General features: G+C 42.1%; 1 protein-coding gene across 3 annotated transcripts in view; it reads right to left on the minus strand.

Annotated features, from left to right (window-relative positions):
• Positions 1–640: 640 nt before the first annotated feature.
• The window catches only part of GNE (glucosamine (UDP-N-acetyl)-2-epimerase/N-acetylmannosamine kinase), a 35,392-nt gene continuing 18,482 nt past the window's right edge, over positions 641–17,550 (minus strand). For all 3 annotated transcript variants that reach the window (XM_084225255.1, XM_084225253.1, XM_084225254.1), the window contains 6 exons: positions 10,178–10,388; positions 7,673–7,802; positions 5,672–5,893; positions 4,612–4,794; positions 3,942–4,058; positions 641–3,220 (listed from right to left, as the gene is read on the minus strand). In XM_084225255.1, coding sequence (XP_084081381.1) covers positions 2,985–3,220; positions 3,942–4,058; positions 4,612–4,794; positions 5,672–5,893; positions 7,673–7,802; positions 10,178–10,388 — 1,099 coding nt within the window. In that variant the 3' untranslated portion in view covers positions 641–2,984. The remainder of the gene's footprint in view (positions 3,221–3,941; positions 4,059–4,611; positions 4,795–5,671; positions 5,894–7,672; positions 7,803–10,177; positions 10,389–17,550) is intronic.

Consider the following 17,550-nt stretch of genomic DNA (forward strand, 5'->3'; position numbering starts at 1 on the left):
TGCAGAACTGTGCACTGTGGCACTAGTTCTAATCCAAATATAATTACCTGGAATGGTCCAAGGGTGTACAGCCCAGGTGTTATATATTACTAATGCCTGTGGTGTCTCCATGGCATTTGAAATCAACACAGTGATCAGATTTCATTGAATCCAAGTGTAAATTCTGTCTGCACCTTACTCTGTGTTGTGTTTTTTTAATACAAAATTGCCATTGCCTCCATTGATAGTACGTACAAGTTTCTGACAATTTTGTTACAATTAAATGGAGGAAGGACAGTGCTTCAAGACCACCAGAAAACGAATGCATTTGTTATTTCCAAGTGTCTGGGTGGCATATCAAAGATTTAAAATACTGAATAACTAAACTTGATGGTATGAGCTATTCTAAAGGACACTGGGCCAGCATCAAGTAAGCACAGTACTGCAGATATTCTGTGGACATTGGATTTTTGCTCCTTCTGGGACTGGATACAACTGGGGACTAAAATCCATAAAATCTCTGGTCCACATTAAAGTACCTGAAGTTCAAAGGATGCTTCTGAACAGGGAAAGAAGCAGAGACAAACAAAACCACTATTATGCCATTAAACATGATTTTTTATTCTTTCTGATTTTATAAACTGCTTCTACATATGCAGCAAGTTCTTGGCCAATTGACGGAAAAAAAGCATTTTCAAAAGCATTTGAAGAATTGTTTTCTTTTCATGACGTTAAAGATGTAAGACTTTTCAACTGTGTTTTAGTCTGTTGTGTTTTTTCTGTGCCTGTACCCTCCCTTCATCTGCTAGGGAAAAGCATTTTGAGTCTGAGATACCAGAAATCAGAGCGTCAGAGGGTCTGGAGAGCAAAACCCTGGTCCCACTTTTAGCCAGGCATTCCAGCCAGGCATTCCTTGTGATAGTAGAGGATGGAAAGATCAAATGACAGGTCTCCTCACTGTTAGAACCTCAATACTCCTGCTCTGAGCTACTGTCACTGCAGAGAAATGCCAGTTTCTCCTTGACCTGCTTATAGAGCTAATGCTCCGGTATTGAAGGTAATTCCATTACAATGGAAGGTAATTCCATTTCAATACTCATCAAGTAAACCAAGATTTGTAGGAAAAGGAACTAAATCTCCTTGGTTACAGAAAGCCTAGTATAACTTGGCAAACACTTAAAAACCAGTTATTTCCAGTGGTATAGAGGCTGCATGATTATTCCTGGAGACATGAGGAGGGAGATCTGGTGGTCCTGAAAACAGCTCTGAAGATGTGAGTTACCAGTGGAAGAGAGGGTGAAGTAAAGACAGTCTGTACAGGTTATATCCCAGAATTAGCAAATGAACTAGGAGGTATTCAGTCCAAATTTGCAGGGGGGATAGATTATAAGAAAATAAAGATAGTGTAGAAAGTAATCTTACCCATGAGGAGTCACAGCTGGGCCAATTAGCAAATATTAGGAATAGGCCTGACTTTAGCAGGCCACAGCTGTAACCAATGAGAAGAAGAAGTGCTATAAAAGAGTGGGTTGGCTGGTTGAGAAGGGAACTGGAGTCAGTTGGCTACTGTGTGAAGAAGAAAGAGCCAGTACTCTGAGGAGGGGTCCACGAGAAACACCAAGAAGGTATGAAACGTTTGTGATAAGGAGACAACAGTATGGAACCCCTGCAATAAGATGACAGCACAAGTTGATTGTATGGGACATGGCAATGGTTGCAGAAGATTGTTTCATTTTGATTGGAGGAGAAGTTCAAGTGTGGAAATAGCTCCTGAGAATATCAGTGGTTGAGTTCGATGTCAAAATAGGTCATTAACTTCAGGACAGGATAGTCTTGTGACTGCTCCTCCAAAGTCATCTTTCTGGATTAGCTGATAGATGGGTTGGTTTTTCAATTTCTCCAGCATCTTGAAAGTGTGCTAAAAAAACAGCTGGATTAAGACAGCACTGTATATCAAGGACTCATTAGAGAAATACAAACCACAGCTTACTTAGGCAAGCCTTCACTGGTGCTTGACATACTTTACTCCTAGGCCTCTGAATGCTCTGAAGGCAAGGATAAGGACCAGATTTGACTTCCCATCCTGGAAGCTGATGGTGAAAGCAGGACAAGAACAGTGCACCTGCAGCCACCTGAATGGCTGAGGGCATGCACTGTGTCACTCTGCAGTGAAAGGTTCTTTTTGATCAGCTGTGCCACGTGGCTCAATTTCAGCTAACTGGCTACCAAAGAATAAGCAGCTCCCCTCTCTTAAAGTAGTAGATTAAGTCTCTTGAGAAGTTCCCCAAGGTTAAAATTCAAACAGTTTACTATTGGCCATAGCCAGAAGATAAAGGTGCTCACTGCTCTACTTAACAGTTTGTTTGGACTCCTCTGCAGGCTGTAAGCTCTCTAAACTGTAGTTTTTTCCTTCATATGCAAAGCTTCTAAAATGGGACTTTGGCCTTTAGAGATGATCTAATAAATGAACTTGGCTGCCTCTACCAAGTCCTTCATGAAAAGGAATTTCTAGGTGAAACCTTTTTTTGTGGTAGAGGCCCTCGTTTCCACCCACTTAAATTAAAACCTGGTACTGGTGATTACATCATATTTACTTTGTGGGTGGAATCCTGGAAACTGAAAAGCTGCTAAATGTCTCATTTCACATAAGTGGGAAATGAGATATGGATCCCCAAGAGTTATAATTTTACACACCATACACATTATCCCCATACAGCAAGAGATGCTCATAAATAATTCAGCCACACTCAAAAGTAATGTACAGGCTTAACAACAGAGGTGCTTAAAAAACCAGAATTGCACATTACTTCCAATGAAGTCAGCTGAAATTTAGGAAAAATACAAAAAGATAATACCTCAATTAGGAAATGCTACAGTAGTCACTAACTACTCAGAACACTACTTTGATTCATTAGCTGCTGTCATCAAAGACAATTTGGGGCAAAGTATTCCCTCCACCCATTAGGAATTTGAATAGTCCAATTCTCTAATTCTTCTGTAATTCTTTAGTATATTCTACGTGTTGTATAATCCAGTACCAGGCTGGCAGCTCCAAGAAGAGCAGGATCTGCTAGATTTGAGACCACCACATCCACTGTTTTAACAGAGGACAGCGCCTGTCGATTTATGACATCTTTGACAGCATTGACATAGTGGTTAGCCAGAACTCCAGAAAGGATCACAAGAGACGGGTTCACGGTGTGTAGAATGTTCACAACGCCAAGGCCCAGTGCGGTCCCAGCTGAAAGATGAAGTAAAAAGAAACTGGGTAGAATACTCAGAGCCGTTCTGGCATCAGTAATTGAAACAGTTCTGTTAGCAGCAAATAACACTGGAAAGTCAGTTAAGTGTTTTGTTCCACAGAGTTTTATGTTATCAGGTAATATGTGTCTCCTATTAAGTTTTCTTTCAAAAGTAAAAAAGAAAAGGCGCTTTTTTTTGGCACAATAATGCATTATTCAACATTATGGATGTGAAAAGACAAAACAAGGCATTAAGCATGCTTGTAAGCAAAGATAAAATAGGAAAGCATTAGTGTTAACCACTATGTATGAGTGAGGACTATGCTTAAAACTAGTGATTCAGTAAAATCCACCATGTAAAGTAGCACATAACATAAATTGTCTTTGCTACTTCAGACTAGCCATTCACTTGCCTACAATGAAATGTCCCAGAATTTTCTGTTATGATAATGTTGAGACTTTACTGACATCTTTTTAAAAAAGATCTTTGCAAAGCCTTTTAATCTTCTTTTTTTTTTTTTAACTGGAACAGATACTTTCAACACTTCTGCTGACATTTTCTCCAACATTTATATTTAAAATCTCATTACCATTAGTAATTTCTATAATGAGAGGGCCTCAACATGTACAGGCTGCTTGTAGTGTTACAGTGCACTACCATTTCTGTGTCCCCTAAAATACAATAATGGAAGTGTTTCACCCTCTGGGCTATGTTCTCACCTGTTCTGAGAATGCTCTCTGCTTTTGTATTTCCAAGTTTAGCTGCTTGAATAAGGTGTGCAGCACTAACAATCTCCTCCTCCTTCATTGACATTCCTTCTACTAAAAGCAGATCATCTGAAAAGGAGAGAAAGCCAAGAGCAAAACATGATCATGTGGCAAGTCAGAGGGTGAAAAAATAGGCAATTAAAATTTTTCCATCTTTTTTACGTGTATACTGTATCCTGAACAATCTGTTCAATCCTGAGCTTAGCTGAAGTAATCATATCTGTATCATTCAGGACACTACTTGCAGAAGCAGGGAATGAAACTCGAACAGTTAGAGTGTGGTAATTCACAAGTGTGGTCTTGTTGGACCAAAAACTGTTGTCTTTTTGCTGAAAGACAACCACTGTGAAACCAAATGTCACAGAATGCCTGTCAGATTAGTTTACATCAAGCTTAAAAGAAAAGACCAGCTGTACTGTGTGCTTCTGTGAGTTCTGACCAGTGCTTCCAAATGTTCTTTGCTACTGAAAAAGATCTGTATTATGTAGGCTGCCTGTGCACCTATTCTGGTCTCCTTCTAGAAAAAGAAGGCAGATTAATTTTTTCTTAATACCTTCTTTTAAAATGTCTTCCTATACTGCGGTTTAGTAACTGTGTTTTCAAACCCAGAGTAAATAGATACCATCATGCAGTTTCTTAGCTTCTCTCTGTAATGCTATTCCTGAGGCATATGCTTCTATACATCCTTGGCTGCCACACAGGCACTCTGGTCCATCCAAGGATACGACAATGTGCCCAAGTTCAGCCGCACAGAAAGAACTGCCATGGATCAATTCGTGTTGATGAACAATTCCACCTCCAATTCCTGCAAAAATATTAAAAGACTTCTTTTGTTTAAAAAAAAAAAGACAAACAGCCCCTGTTCCCTAACAGTTTTTAAAGACTACAAGACACTGATATTTGCTTATTCTGATACAGACAAGATAAAATAATTTGCTTCAGTGATGTACACACTTAATACACAAGCTCATAGCTCCCTCCTATTGGTATATGAATCAAAATGGTATATAATGTTTGTATTTTTTTAAAAAACCTATGGATGGCACTGAAATATTACACATCTTTTAAGCTCATGAGTCGTGCTCTTTATGCAGAAGACTATCCAAGTGGCCTTAAAATTTTGCACTTCAGAGGAGAAGTTCTGATGCTGTATTTAGACAGTTAAACCTGTGTGTTAAAGGGCCAGGACAGATAAATGTGCAAGCCTCTGCTGCCCCTTCCCAACCTGGGTGTAGACTCGTCAGCTAGTTCTTACTGCCACCACCTAAAGGACAATATACTTAACAAATGAGAAAGTTACCCCACAGTTGCATTTGATATTTAAGCATACTTTCTTATATTCAATTGCTTATTTTCTAGATACATATTCTGTATTTCTAAAGTTGAAAGAGAATTAAGCTGCAAGGCTGAAAAATGTAAAATTATTCCAGTTGAAATTGCTCAGATTTTCCTTACTTGCCTGTGTAGCAGTACCAGAAGAACTTCTTTCATCAAAAAGTCTAGACTATGGAAGTGGTTTTATTTGCCTGAAGAAATTAAAAAGCACCCTAAACCAAACAAACAGTGTAGGATAAGATTTTTTGTTTTTCCAGGGATAGTGGTAATGTTTATTCCTATAGAACACCTGAGCCTCTAAGAAATGGTGCTGGACTTTGGGTGTCATGGAACTACAACATACCCACCTGTACCAGTAATCAGTGTTACAAAATTTTCTATTCCTTTTCCATGACCAAATTTTCTCTCTGCTAGGGCAGCACAGTTTCCATCATTGTCCACCCAGACTGGCAGGTGCAAAGCATCAGATATAGGAGTTCTGAGATCCACAGAGCTCCACTCCTGAATAAGTTTTGTAGAGTGAAGGACAATTCCTTCTCGAGGGTTTACCCGTCCACCTGTGGAAATACCTAAGTCCCAGAAATACAGGAGAGAAAAATGAAAACTAAGTCTGTGTAACAGACTTTAAGTAAAAACCTATTTTTCTTTGTCTAATGACAAGACTTTTTTCCCCTAATACTTGGCCTTGAAGCAGAGCATGAAAGTAAAAAATTTCAAAGTATTACTAGCAGTTCAACTTTTGACACGTAAAGAGCACAAAATCATTGAATGGTTTGGGTCGAAAGGGACTGCTGGAGATCATCTAGTCCAACCTCTCTGCTAAAGCAGGTTCACCTACAGCAAGTGGCACAGGATTCTGTCCATATGGGTTTTGAGTATCTCCAGAGAAGACGACTCCACAATCTCTCCAGGCAGTGTGTTTCAGTGCTCAGTCACCCTCAAAGTAAAGAAGACAGTTCACAGAATGCCACACCTCTAATCACAAGGCACCAAGTATCTTATGACTAACTAGATGGGTAGTGGTTAATGTTTGTTAGAGAGTTAATGTTCCTACTTCAGGCAAGATTGCAGCAAATCACTTAATAGCTGCCTTTCTTTTTAGTGTTGTACAAAAGACCTAACAACAAAAATAAATTATTCAAACCCTGGAACTCTACTAGTGTTTAGAAGTTTGCTATTACTCTCAAGATTCAGAATGACTAAAAATAATTACTAGACCTAGAGTAGTGATTTTTCCTTAAAAACACACTGTTTCTGTGAAAGATCAAAACTATGTTCAAAGATTTGTCTACTGAACAAAGTAGGCCAGTAACAGGCTCTATTAGCCAACCCAATTTTCCCTAGCTGGAGGGTCTTCAACAGTTGGTGAAGTCTCTCAGGACCACTGAAAAACAGGTCTCTCTAATGGAGGTATTTAGCTCTAGACAATAAAGTTTGAACATTTTCTTGTACAGAGCTTATATAACTGAGTCACATATGAAGATGGCTCCAGGGTTAATGCTGTAACAGAAAGCAGTCATAAAAGCTCCAAAACAAGCAACTGAATTGAACATTAAAGATGTAAGAAAGATCAGATTTCGAGGGCTAACATTTCTCCTTACAGTTTTGTGTACTTAACATTGTTTTTAAAGAATACATGTTCAAGTTAACTTTTCTTTGTAGTGTGTGATTCAGGTAAGTTTTCATCTGGAACAAATTACTTTACTTTAGGAACATTTCTCAGCTAAAATGAATATTCCATGTCCTTCTTAAAAATCCAGGAAACATTAATCAACATCTTCATAAATAACTAATATTTAAGGCCAAATCTCCTAGTCACCATCAAACTGAAGAAGTCCTGTCTGATATAAGCACAGTTTAATACAGAACGGTACTGCAAGTGAACTAGAAGTCAGCAGAAGGGCTGCTTTTGTCTCTGTTAGCTACAAATTTATTCCTAATATTCTAGCCTTTTTAGTTTGCCTTGGTGTATCTGAAAATTCTGCTGCACAGTTGATCCTAGCCCTAAAGAAAGGCTTACAGACAGCAAAGGGCTCTTTTGATAAACACTGAACATCTGATTCACAAGGCCAAGACAATAGAGAGCTTCATAATCCAGAGTTCTACAAAAACACATTTTAGATATAGTTTATTATAACTTAACAGATTGTTTAATGGTTGTTACAAACTGTAGAAACTTCAATCTTTATAGTCAGCTTCTCATTTTCAGCTATTTAGAAATGTTTGTTAAAAATATGTAAGAACTTAAAAGTACAGGAGATCCATTTTAGAGAAGTGTTTTAAATTAATGAGTAGTGATTTAACTTCATGTTGAAAAACATAGATGTAAAAAGTATTTGTTGACTTACCTACTCCCAAAATTCTGCAGTTTACATTTACTGCCTCTGATGCAGCCTCTACACACATCTTTAGAATTAATGCTAGTCTGTCTTCATAGGTTTTAGGGTTGAGCTGGGTATACTTCTTAACTATTTCACCCTAGAAATTAAAAACAACAAAACATGCCCCAGAGAAATATAGGTCATGATGAAATTTCTCTTCCATATAAATTACAGGTCAATTTGAAAATAGAGAGCCTATAACTTATCTCTTTAAAAAACCACAGATGCTATACTTTAGTTTTTGGGCCTACAGGCAACGTTCTTGACAGCTCTGGGGGACAAGTTTGTAAGATTAGGCATTGCATTCTGCTTCTGTAATCAACCTCCCATCTGAAATTAAATACAGATTTTAAGGAACACATAGCTTGTGTGAGGAAGTATCACCAGAGCTACTGCAATAACAATTAGCCATAAACCATGACAGAGCAATGTACTTAAGCTCAATACTGAAGTGTCAATAAAAGAGAGTAACAATTGCTAAAAAGGACAGAAAACCCACAGTGCTTTAAAAATAAAATCTTTCCAATCTGACTGCATGAAAGGTTTCTGTGGTGTCACAGACAATGGCATTTCACCAAAAAAAAAGCAGAATCAGACAGACAGAAATGCTAGAGATTTCAAGGCAAAATTGACTATACTTTCAGAACTCTCTTTAAGCAATTACACTTCTGAGTCACTTGCAATATCTCTGGAGTACCATCAAGTGTCATACATCATAGAATAGTCTGGGTTCAAAGGGACCTCAAAGATCATCCAGTTCTAACTCCCTGCCATGGGAAGGGACACTGAACCAAACCAGCTTGCTCAGAGCTCCATCCAGCCTGGCCTTGAACACTTCCAGGGATGGGGCATCCCAGACTCCTCTAGACAACCTGTTCCAGTGCCTCCCCACCCTCACAATAAAGTATTTCTTCTAGTATCTAATCTAAACCCATCCTCTTTCAGGCTGAAGGCATTTCCCCTTCTCCTGTCACTACATGCCCTTGTAAATACTTTGGAGAGGGTGAGGACGGGCCATGAAGATTATTTTCAACCCTAGTCATGCTGTGTAATGAAAGTATTCATGATGCATGCTTGGAATGTAAGGGTACTAAGGAACTGATCTTAATTCAGTGTTTACATGGCAGGATTAAGGCAGGAGACTGAAGGTATCCGGTGTAACACTGTTATTCTCCCTGTTAAATCCCCTGTACCATGTGAGCTGCGCTGAATTAATACAACTCAGCCAAGAGGAGTAACAAAGACAGTCTATAAACAACATGGCTGAGTCATTGTTGCCAAAGACCTTGGAAAATTCCAGACTGATAATGGGTTTGAGTACTGGGTCCCACCATCTCAGTATCACATAAGTGATAGAGTTTGTGGATTTTGGATGCTTAGTTTCTTCTTCACTTTTAGGTTCAAGGGTGCATCAGAGAACTTGTTGTAGAAGACAGGGTTGCAGCAAATATTATCAGAAGACATAAGGGCTTCTAAAAGGAATTTTTAAATCTTTTTTTGTGAAAATAAAATTATATCTCATATTCTACCACTGGCTGTTAAATGCTTACATCTGTTGTGTAAATTTTCTTATGAAAATCTGATTGTTTTCACTCTGATTTGCTAGCATTTAAATTTTCACAAATGTCACTTCAAGCTCTGTAAAGTGGGCAGAATTTTTTTACATTATTTTTTTCCAGTCTGTCTTGACTCATAGGAAAAAAAATGTGGTGTCAATTTTACTTCTAAAAATATTACACTTTTAAAAGCTGTCTTTAAGACCTTGAAGATCTGTCAGACATCTCTTAAATGAATGTGAAAATTCTGGACTGTGTCAGGTCACTTTACATAACTCTTCATGCTTCAGGCACCTTATTCTGCCTTCTGGGCAACTATTATTGAACTGATGTAGTTATCTGCAAATATGGAGTGTAACTGTAGGTGTAACTGTCCAATACTGTTGAGAACAAAAGCAAAAGACTTCTCATCATGAATTTCATTCACATCTTTGAAATGCTGCGAAGTTCCGTAAATTGATTTGCTAGATGCTGGTTGTTGCTCAGAATGGTCTTGTTTGTCAGTTACATGGAAGTGTAAGGCAGTGGGGAAGCAAAAAGTCTACTACTGGAGCCCTCCATATTTTGCTTGACATACAAAACCTTGCAGGCTGAACTGAGTCACCTTTTAAGGGGAACCAACACATGCTAAAGATGTTCTATTCTTCAAAGTCTGTAGCCAACCCACAAAGAAGCAGCTAAAACCTTGCACCACTAAATGGGCATTGCTAGTTCAACATCAGTCTTAGAAGAGCAAAGCAGAAAGCAAGTTGTATCAGGACTGTATGAGAGGCAGGAGAGAAGGTGAGAAATCATCTTTATCCCTCAACAAAAGCCAACAGACTGCTTTGTTTTGGAGCTCTTTGGCATCACAAGCCCATATCCACAAAGCCTGGTGGAGTTTGCAGAATATCTAGAAGCACAACAGAATATTTACCTTCATACTGACGATTGCTACTCGGAGATTTGTACCGCCTAGATCCACTGCCAGAGCACTCTGTGTCTCTAGAATATGGTCAATATCTTGAGAGATATTATCTTTGACAGGAGGAAAACAGAATTTCTTTTGCAATGGTTCTTTGAGGTCAATAGATTTAAGGAACTTCAAAATCCTTGGAACAGCATTACCATCTCCATATATTTTTGAGCTATAATACAAAAAAGAATTCATGTAATTGGAAATAACACTGGAATCTATAAAGTTGTTTGTATGACAGGAGAGTGTAACAGTATCATTACAATATTAAGATCTGGCTACTCTGCCAATACTGCAGCTCACACTAAGACAGACTGTCATGAGACATGGCACATAGTGACAGTAGTTTAAAGAACACACACAGATCTTTCAAGTCTGGCATTCGCTCCATTTTGAAATATGAAACTGGAATGTAGAAAACTGGAAACTAATGATACCAAAACCCCTGTAAAATTAAGTTTAATGAAGAGACTCCCACCATGAAACAGAAATAAAAATATGGACAGTTTATGTATATGCTACAAATCAAATAAGATGTACTGACTGCCCAGACGCCAACTATGTAATAATAAACTGAACATTCATGTCAGTCTTCAACATGAGTTTTTCTAAAATATCATACATGGCATCAGATACTTGGTGTTAAAGAATTCAGTTTTACTGTTCAGTTTAGATTTTTAAGAAATAGTCTTTTTATCCTTGTCCTTAGTTGAACAAGTATCTATCAAACTTTATAAGAACTTATGTGTTAGAGGAATGAGAGTCAATACTCATTAGGGCTGAGGAATAAGGAAAAGCACCTGGCCAGAATTTGGCAGCTTCCCTGGAAGCTTGCACTCAGGACCCTCTATGCATCATGAGGTCAAATCAGCTATCGAGTATTGTGTCACAGAAGCATAGAATAGCTTGAGTCGAAAGTGACCTCTTGAGATCATCTAGGTCAACATTCCCCCAAGGCAGGTCATGTTGACCAGGTGACACAGGAATTCGTCCAGGTGGGATTTTAATGTCTCCAGGGAGAGAGACTCCACAACATACCTGGGCAGTCCTGTGGTCTGCCACCTGCAGTCTGCCACCCTCAATGAAAAGCTCTTCTTCAAGTTGAGACGTAACTTGTGTTTTGGTTTATGGCCATTACTCCTTGTCCTGTTGCTGGGAACCACTGAGAGGAGTCTGGCACCATCCTCTGGGCACCCGCCTTGGAGATATTTTTATGTACTGAAGAGATCCCGCCTCTCAGTTGTGTCTTGTCTAGACAGGGCTGGCTTCCACATTCTCTCTCTTCTCATAAGAGAGATGCTCCAGACCCCAAATAACAGAATTGCAGAATAAACTAGGCTGGAAAATACCTTTGACACAATCAAGTCCAACCTGCTACGTAACATTATCAGCTAAACCATGGCACTGAATGCCTCATCAAATCTTTTTTGTAAACACCTCCAGGGACAGCAACTCAACCACCTCCCCGGTGTCTCAATCCGCTCATACGAACGGGGGTCGTGATGGTTTGTTTTACTGATCTCAAAGTGCAAACCACAACACAGTGGGGATTTCAGTATTAATCAAAACAAATGCACCTTTATTGAATGAGCACAGCCAATGCGATAGAGGGATTAAGGGAGAGAAAAAAGAGAAAGGGGGAGAGAGAAAGAGGGGGGCTTATAACTACCAAATGTAGAGACAAAGTCCTTTGCAGTCCGGCTGAGGATCTGCCTGTTCTGTCAGGGAGATCTTGAAGTCCTGGTTATCTCAGGGTTCTGTTGTAGTCCATTGCCGAGGACTACACAGAGAATGAAGTCGGCTTCCCTATGGGTGAAGCAGATCTTGAAGTAAGTCTGTTGAAATTGCTGAGGGGGAAAAAAGTATTGAAGATGGGTACAGACAGTCCATGTTCTCAGCAGGATAAGTCCATATCAGCAGTGAGTGGGACCCATTGTTTCAGGACTGGTTTCTATGGGAAACCAGTCTAGGTCCAGTGAACACATCTGCAGGCAACACTTAGCAGGCATCCTGCTTCAGTCTGGCCAGCATGCCTGGATCAGAATGACGGGGGTCTTGGTGTCAGTCCTTGGGATTCAATCTCCATCCATCACAGTGGTAGTGGAGCAGATGAAGGATTTTCCATGGGGGGGCTACCAAAGTTGCCCCAGCAAGTTCACCTGGCCAAGAGGTGGGAAAATTCCTGGGCTACTGTCGCCAAGCCAGTACAGGCATATGGGGCACCTCGCCCCCTGGCAGGCTCTGCTAGAAGCAGTCACTGTAGACACGGCTGTGAACAATCACTTGGCAGGCCAGAATTCTTCTCAGGGGCCTCAGGATTTTTGGCATTCCTCCACCACCAGCAGGCCAGAATTCTCATCAGGGTCCTCAGGGTCCCGATGTCTGTCCTTGGGACGGTCGTGAGGCAAATGAGGGGAACTTCAGACCGTCTCTCACACCTGGGTAGCCCATTCCAATGCCAAACCACTCTTTCTGTGAATAATTCTTTCTAATATCTAGCCTAAACTTCCACCTGGCTACAGCCTCTTCTCAAGGAGTTGCAAGGAGACTCAAGGTCTCCTTGAGTCTCCTTTTTTCCAGGCTAAACAACCCTAGCTCCCTCAGCCTTTCCTCACAGGATCTGTATTCCAGGCCCTTCACCAGCCTTGTTGCCCTTCTCTGCATGAATTCAAGCATCTCAATGTCCTTCCTAAACTGAGGAACTGGACACAGCACTCGAGGTGTTTCCTCACCAGTGCTGACTACAGGGGAAGAATCAGAATCACGGCCCAGCTCCTGCTGGCCACGCTATTCCTGACACAGCCCAGGATGCCACTGGCCTTCTTGATCCCTCCTGGGCACACTGCTGCCAACCAGCACCCCCAGGTCCCTTTCTGCCTGGGCACTGTCCAGCCACACCTTCCCCCACCTGTGCTGCTGCAGGGGGTGGCTGTGACTCAGTCTAAGACCTGGGACTTGGACTTGTCCGACCTCCTATCGCTGAACTCAGCCCATCTACCCAGCCTATCCAGGTCCCTCTGCAGAGCCCTCCCACCCTCTAACAGATCAATACTCGCTCCCAGCTTGGTGCCATCTGCAAATTTACTGATGCTGGACTTGATCCCCTCGTCCAGATCATCACTGAAGACGTTAACCAGGACTGGTCCCAGCGCAGACCCCTGAGGGACAGCACTGGTGACTGCCCACCAGCTGGATGTGACACAATTCACCTCCACTCTGTGGGCCAGCCATCCAGCCAGTTCTGAGCCCAGCACAGAGTGTTCCTGTCCAAGCCATGGGCTGCCAGCTTTTCCAGTAGTGTCCTGTGGAGAGATGGTGTCAAAGGCACTGCTGAGGGTCAGGTGGAACAACATCCACAGCCTTCCCCTCATCCACCAGGTGGGTCAGCTGGTTATCAAAGGAGATCAGGTTGGTCAGGCAGGACCTGCCCCTCTTAAATCCATGCTGGCTGGGTCTGAGCCTGGGCCATCGTGTAGGTGCCATGTGACCACACTCAAGATGATCTGTTCCACAGTCCTGCCACGCACTGAGGTCAGGCTGACAGGTCTGTAGTGTCCTGAATCTTCCTTCCCACCCTTTTTGTGGATGGGTGTCACATTGGCCAGCTTCCAGCCATCTGGGACCTCCCCAGTGAGCCAGGACTGGTAAATGATGGAGAGCCAAGCTCATCTGCCAGCTCCCTCATCACCCTGGGATGGCCCATCTGGGGCCACAGACTTGTGAGCATCCAGTGGCTCAGCAGGTCTCTGACTGCCTCCTCCTGAGTAACAGGGGGACCATTCTGCTCCCTGACACCATCTGCCAACCCAGGAGGACAGCTGTCCTGAGGGCAACCTGCCTTTCTGTTGAAAATAGAGGCAAAGAAGGTGTAAAGTACCTCTGCCTTTCCCTCATCTTTAGTTACTAAATTCCATTCCCCATCTAATAATGAATGGAGTTCATCCTTGCATCTCCTTTTGCCATTAATGTATTTATAAAAATGTTTTGTATTGTACTTCATAGAAGTGGCCAGATTAAGTTTTAATTTGGCTTTTACCTCCCTAGATTTTTTTTCCTACACGACCTAGCCACATCCTTAAATACTTCCTAAATTACCTGCCCCTTTTTCCAAAGGTCATCATCTTTTTCTCTCTTAGTTCCTTTAGAAGGTCTTTCTTCATCCAGGCCAGTCATCTTCTCCAACGCATCTCATCTTTTGGCACATAGGGACAACCTGCTGCTGTGCTTTCAAGATTACTTTCTTCCTGGACCTCCTTGTTTTTAAGGGCTGCTTCCTAAGGATCCTTCCGAAGTCCAGTGTGGAAGTTTTGTTGGTGCCCCTCCTTGTTTCACCAATTATTGAGAATTCTATCATTTCACGATCACTGTATCCCAAATGGCCCCAACCACGACATCTCCCACCAGCCCTTCTCTGTTGCCCTTTTTGAAGATGGGAGTATCACTGGCTTTCCTCCAGTTATTAGGCATCTATCAGTGCCTAAAGCACACAGTGCTTTCTCAAAGATAATGGAGACTGGCTTAGCAACATCTGCTCGCTCCCTCAGCACACATGGGTGCATCCCATCATGTCTGTAGATTTATGGATGTTTAATCTGCCTAGCTGATCTCTAACCCAACCCTCTACAAACAAGTCTTCCATTCTCCAACCTTTTCCTCTTACCTCTGAGGTCTGGGATTCCTGAGGGCTGTTCTTAGCAGCGAAGACTGAAGCAAAGAAGGCATTCAATAATTCTGCCTTCTCAGTGTCTTCCAACACCCAGACAGCCATCTGATTCAGCAGCAGCCACACATCTACCCTATTCTTCCTGTTGCTGCTGATGAATATGTAGAAGTCCTTCTTGTTTTCCTTTATATGCCTGGCCAGGCTGAATTCCAAGTGGCCTTTGGCGTCCCTTCTCACATCCCTGCATATTCTGACAATGTTCCTGTAGTCCTCCCATGTGGCCTGTTCCTTTTTTCACATCCCATAAATTTCTTTCTTCTGTTTGAGTTTTACTAGAATCTCATCTATTTAGGGCTCCAGCCCTCTTTGCCTTATTTCTGGATCATAGGGATGCACTGGTCTTGAGGTCAGAGGAGTGATGCTTGAATACTGACCAGCTCTTTGGACCCTCCTCATCTGGAGTCCTAACCCATCAGATTCCTTCCTAGGCCATTGAAGAGGTCAAAGTTAGGTCTTTGCAAGTTTAGGGTTATAATCCTGCTTGCTGTTTTGCTTCCCCAGTGCAGGATTCTGAGTTTCTAATGGTCACTGCAGCCAATGCTGTCCCTACCTTTCACATCTTCAACCAGTGCCCCTTGGTTTATTAGTAGAAGGTCCCAAACACAGCTTTCCTCACTGGCTCCTCCACCACTGCATCAAAATTATCTTCACTGATCTGCAGGAACTTTCTGAACTGTGTGCTAAGCTGTTTTGTCACTCTTAACAAATATCAGGCATAATCTCCCAGGAGAACCAGGGCCTGTGATGCTATTTCAGTTGCCCACACAAAACCTCATCAACTTACTCTCTTCATCAGGTGGCCTCTGGTAAATACCCATAACAGTGTCATCCATATTAGCCTGTCACTTAATTCTCATCCATAAACTCTCAACTTGTTCATCTGTCCCTGAGTAGAGCCTGATACAGTCCAGTTGCTCTCTCACATGAAGAGCAACTCCACCACCTTGCTTCTCTGACCTGTCCTCTCTAGATATAGCCATCCATGACAACATTTATCTCTATACAAAACCATCCATGACAACATTCCAGGTATGTCGCCATAATTCCAATGAGATCATGGCTCTGCAACCTCACATAGATCTCTAGTTTATTAGATTACCTTGTTTATACCACTTGCTGAGTGCATTGCTATACAGGCACTTCACAGAAGATCAACCAACCACGTTGCTTGAAGGGGTGTGAGAGTCATGAACACCACAGCCATAAAAACTCTTCATATGTTTTGACCTATGATGCAGTCCTGGGGTTATCTATAATGTTACTGTATTCCACAATTATCTGTGCCAAAAAATCATTACTATCTCTTCAAGACCCTGCAGGTGGGAGGGCATTTTTAAAATCGCCTTGCCCAGGCAGTTTCCTGTCTTTTGCTGCTTAGTGATTGCTTTGAGGGCTATTTCATCTTTGCTTTGGCAGAGTCTTCTCCCTTCCCTTTTTGGGTTCTCTTTTCATTTCCCCTCCACCTTGACTCAGACATACTCCAGTTGGCATTTCTGGGCTGCCTTGGGGCAAAGTCTGTATGTGCTCTCTTGCTGCTGCAGGTAGGGGCTGGCTCCACCTCAGTCCAAGCTGCTCCAAGAGAGAAGACTACGGGAGTAGAGCTTCTCCTTTTTGTGCCAGCCTTGGGTTTGCCATTCTAAAAACTGCATTTTGCAGTTAGAAACTCTTTCGAAGTGAACTTTGCAAGGTCTGCTGGCAGTAGAAAAGCCAGCGAGTTCCTGGGGTTGGGCACCCTGTGCCAGTGCAGACAGACTGCTCCTTCCCCACCAGCCCATCCCAGAACCATGGTGCAGAGCATGGCAGAAGCACTGGCAGAGCCCATGGACAGCAGGAGGAAGTGCCAGCAGCCACTTGAACCAGCAAGTTTCCATGTGCCTCCAGAACTGCTCTGCAGACTCCTACCTTCCCCGTGGGGGATCTCACCATCTTGCCTCTTTGTTCCTGCAAATGTGTGGTCACCTGGGAAGCACCATCTTGGAAGGGAAGCGTGAGATGCCCCCTTCCCTTTGTATTGCAGCCATGCAGTAGCCTCTGGCAGGCACCACTTCAGGAACAGTTATTTCTGGCATTTTGGACAACCCCTGTTCCCATGGGGTTGTCACATTTAGCAGTTTGGTATCTAACAGTTATTTACTTCCCCCCACTGCCTGCTGGTATCGTCTTTGTTAATAAACTTATTTTTTCACTTGTACCTACTTGTGTGTTGTTCCTTATTGGTGAAAAGGGATTGTTGGAATCAAGAGGGAGGTTACTCATTTCAGAGTACCCACCCATCTCTTTAAATTGCCTCAAAACAAGACAGACTGAGCTGCAGATCTGACTCTGCAGTGGTTGCTATGACCTGCTCCCCAGGAGGAAGCAATGGCACAATCATTGCATTTGCACCCTGACTCCCAGTCCTTCAGTTTAAAGTTCATCTCACCAGACTGGCCAGCCTGCTGCCAAAGACACTACGCCCTTTTTAGCCAGGGATCCCATTCCCCTGTAACAGGCTAAAAATAATAAAAACACACTGTTATAAAAGCCAAAACCTTCTTTGTGGCACCAGCCACAAACCCAGACACTGATCTGCACGATGTGTCTGCCTCTGGCTGTCCTGATTTCTCTAACA

This window comes from Fringilla coelebs (assembly GCF_963513975.1).
Source record: "Fringilla coelebs genome assembly, chromosome: Z".
Classification (NCBI taxonomy): Eukaryota; Metazoa; Chordata; class Aves; order Passeriformes; family Fringillidae; genus Fringilla; species Fringilla coelebs.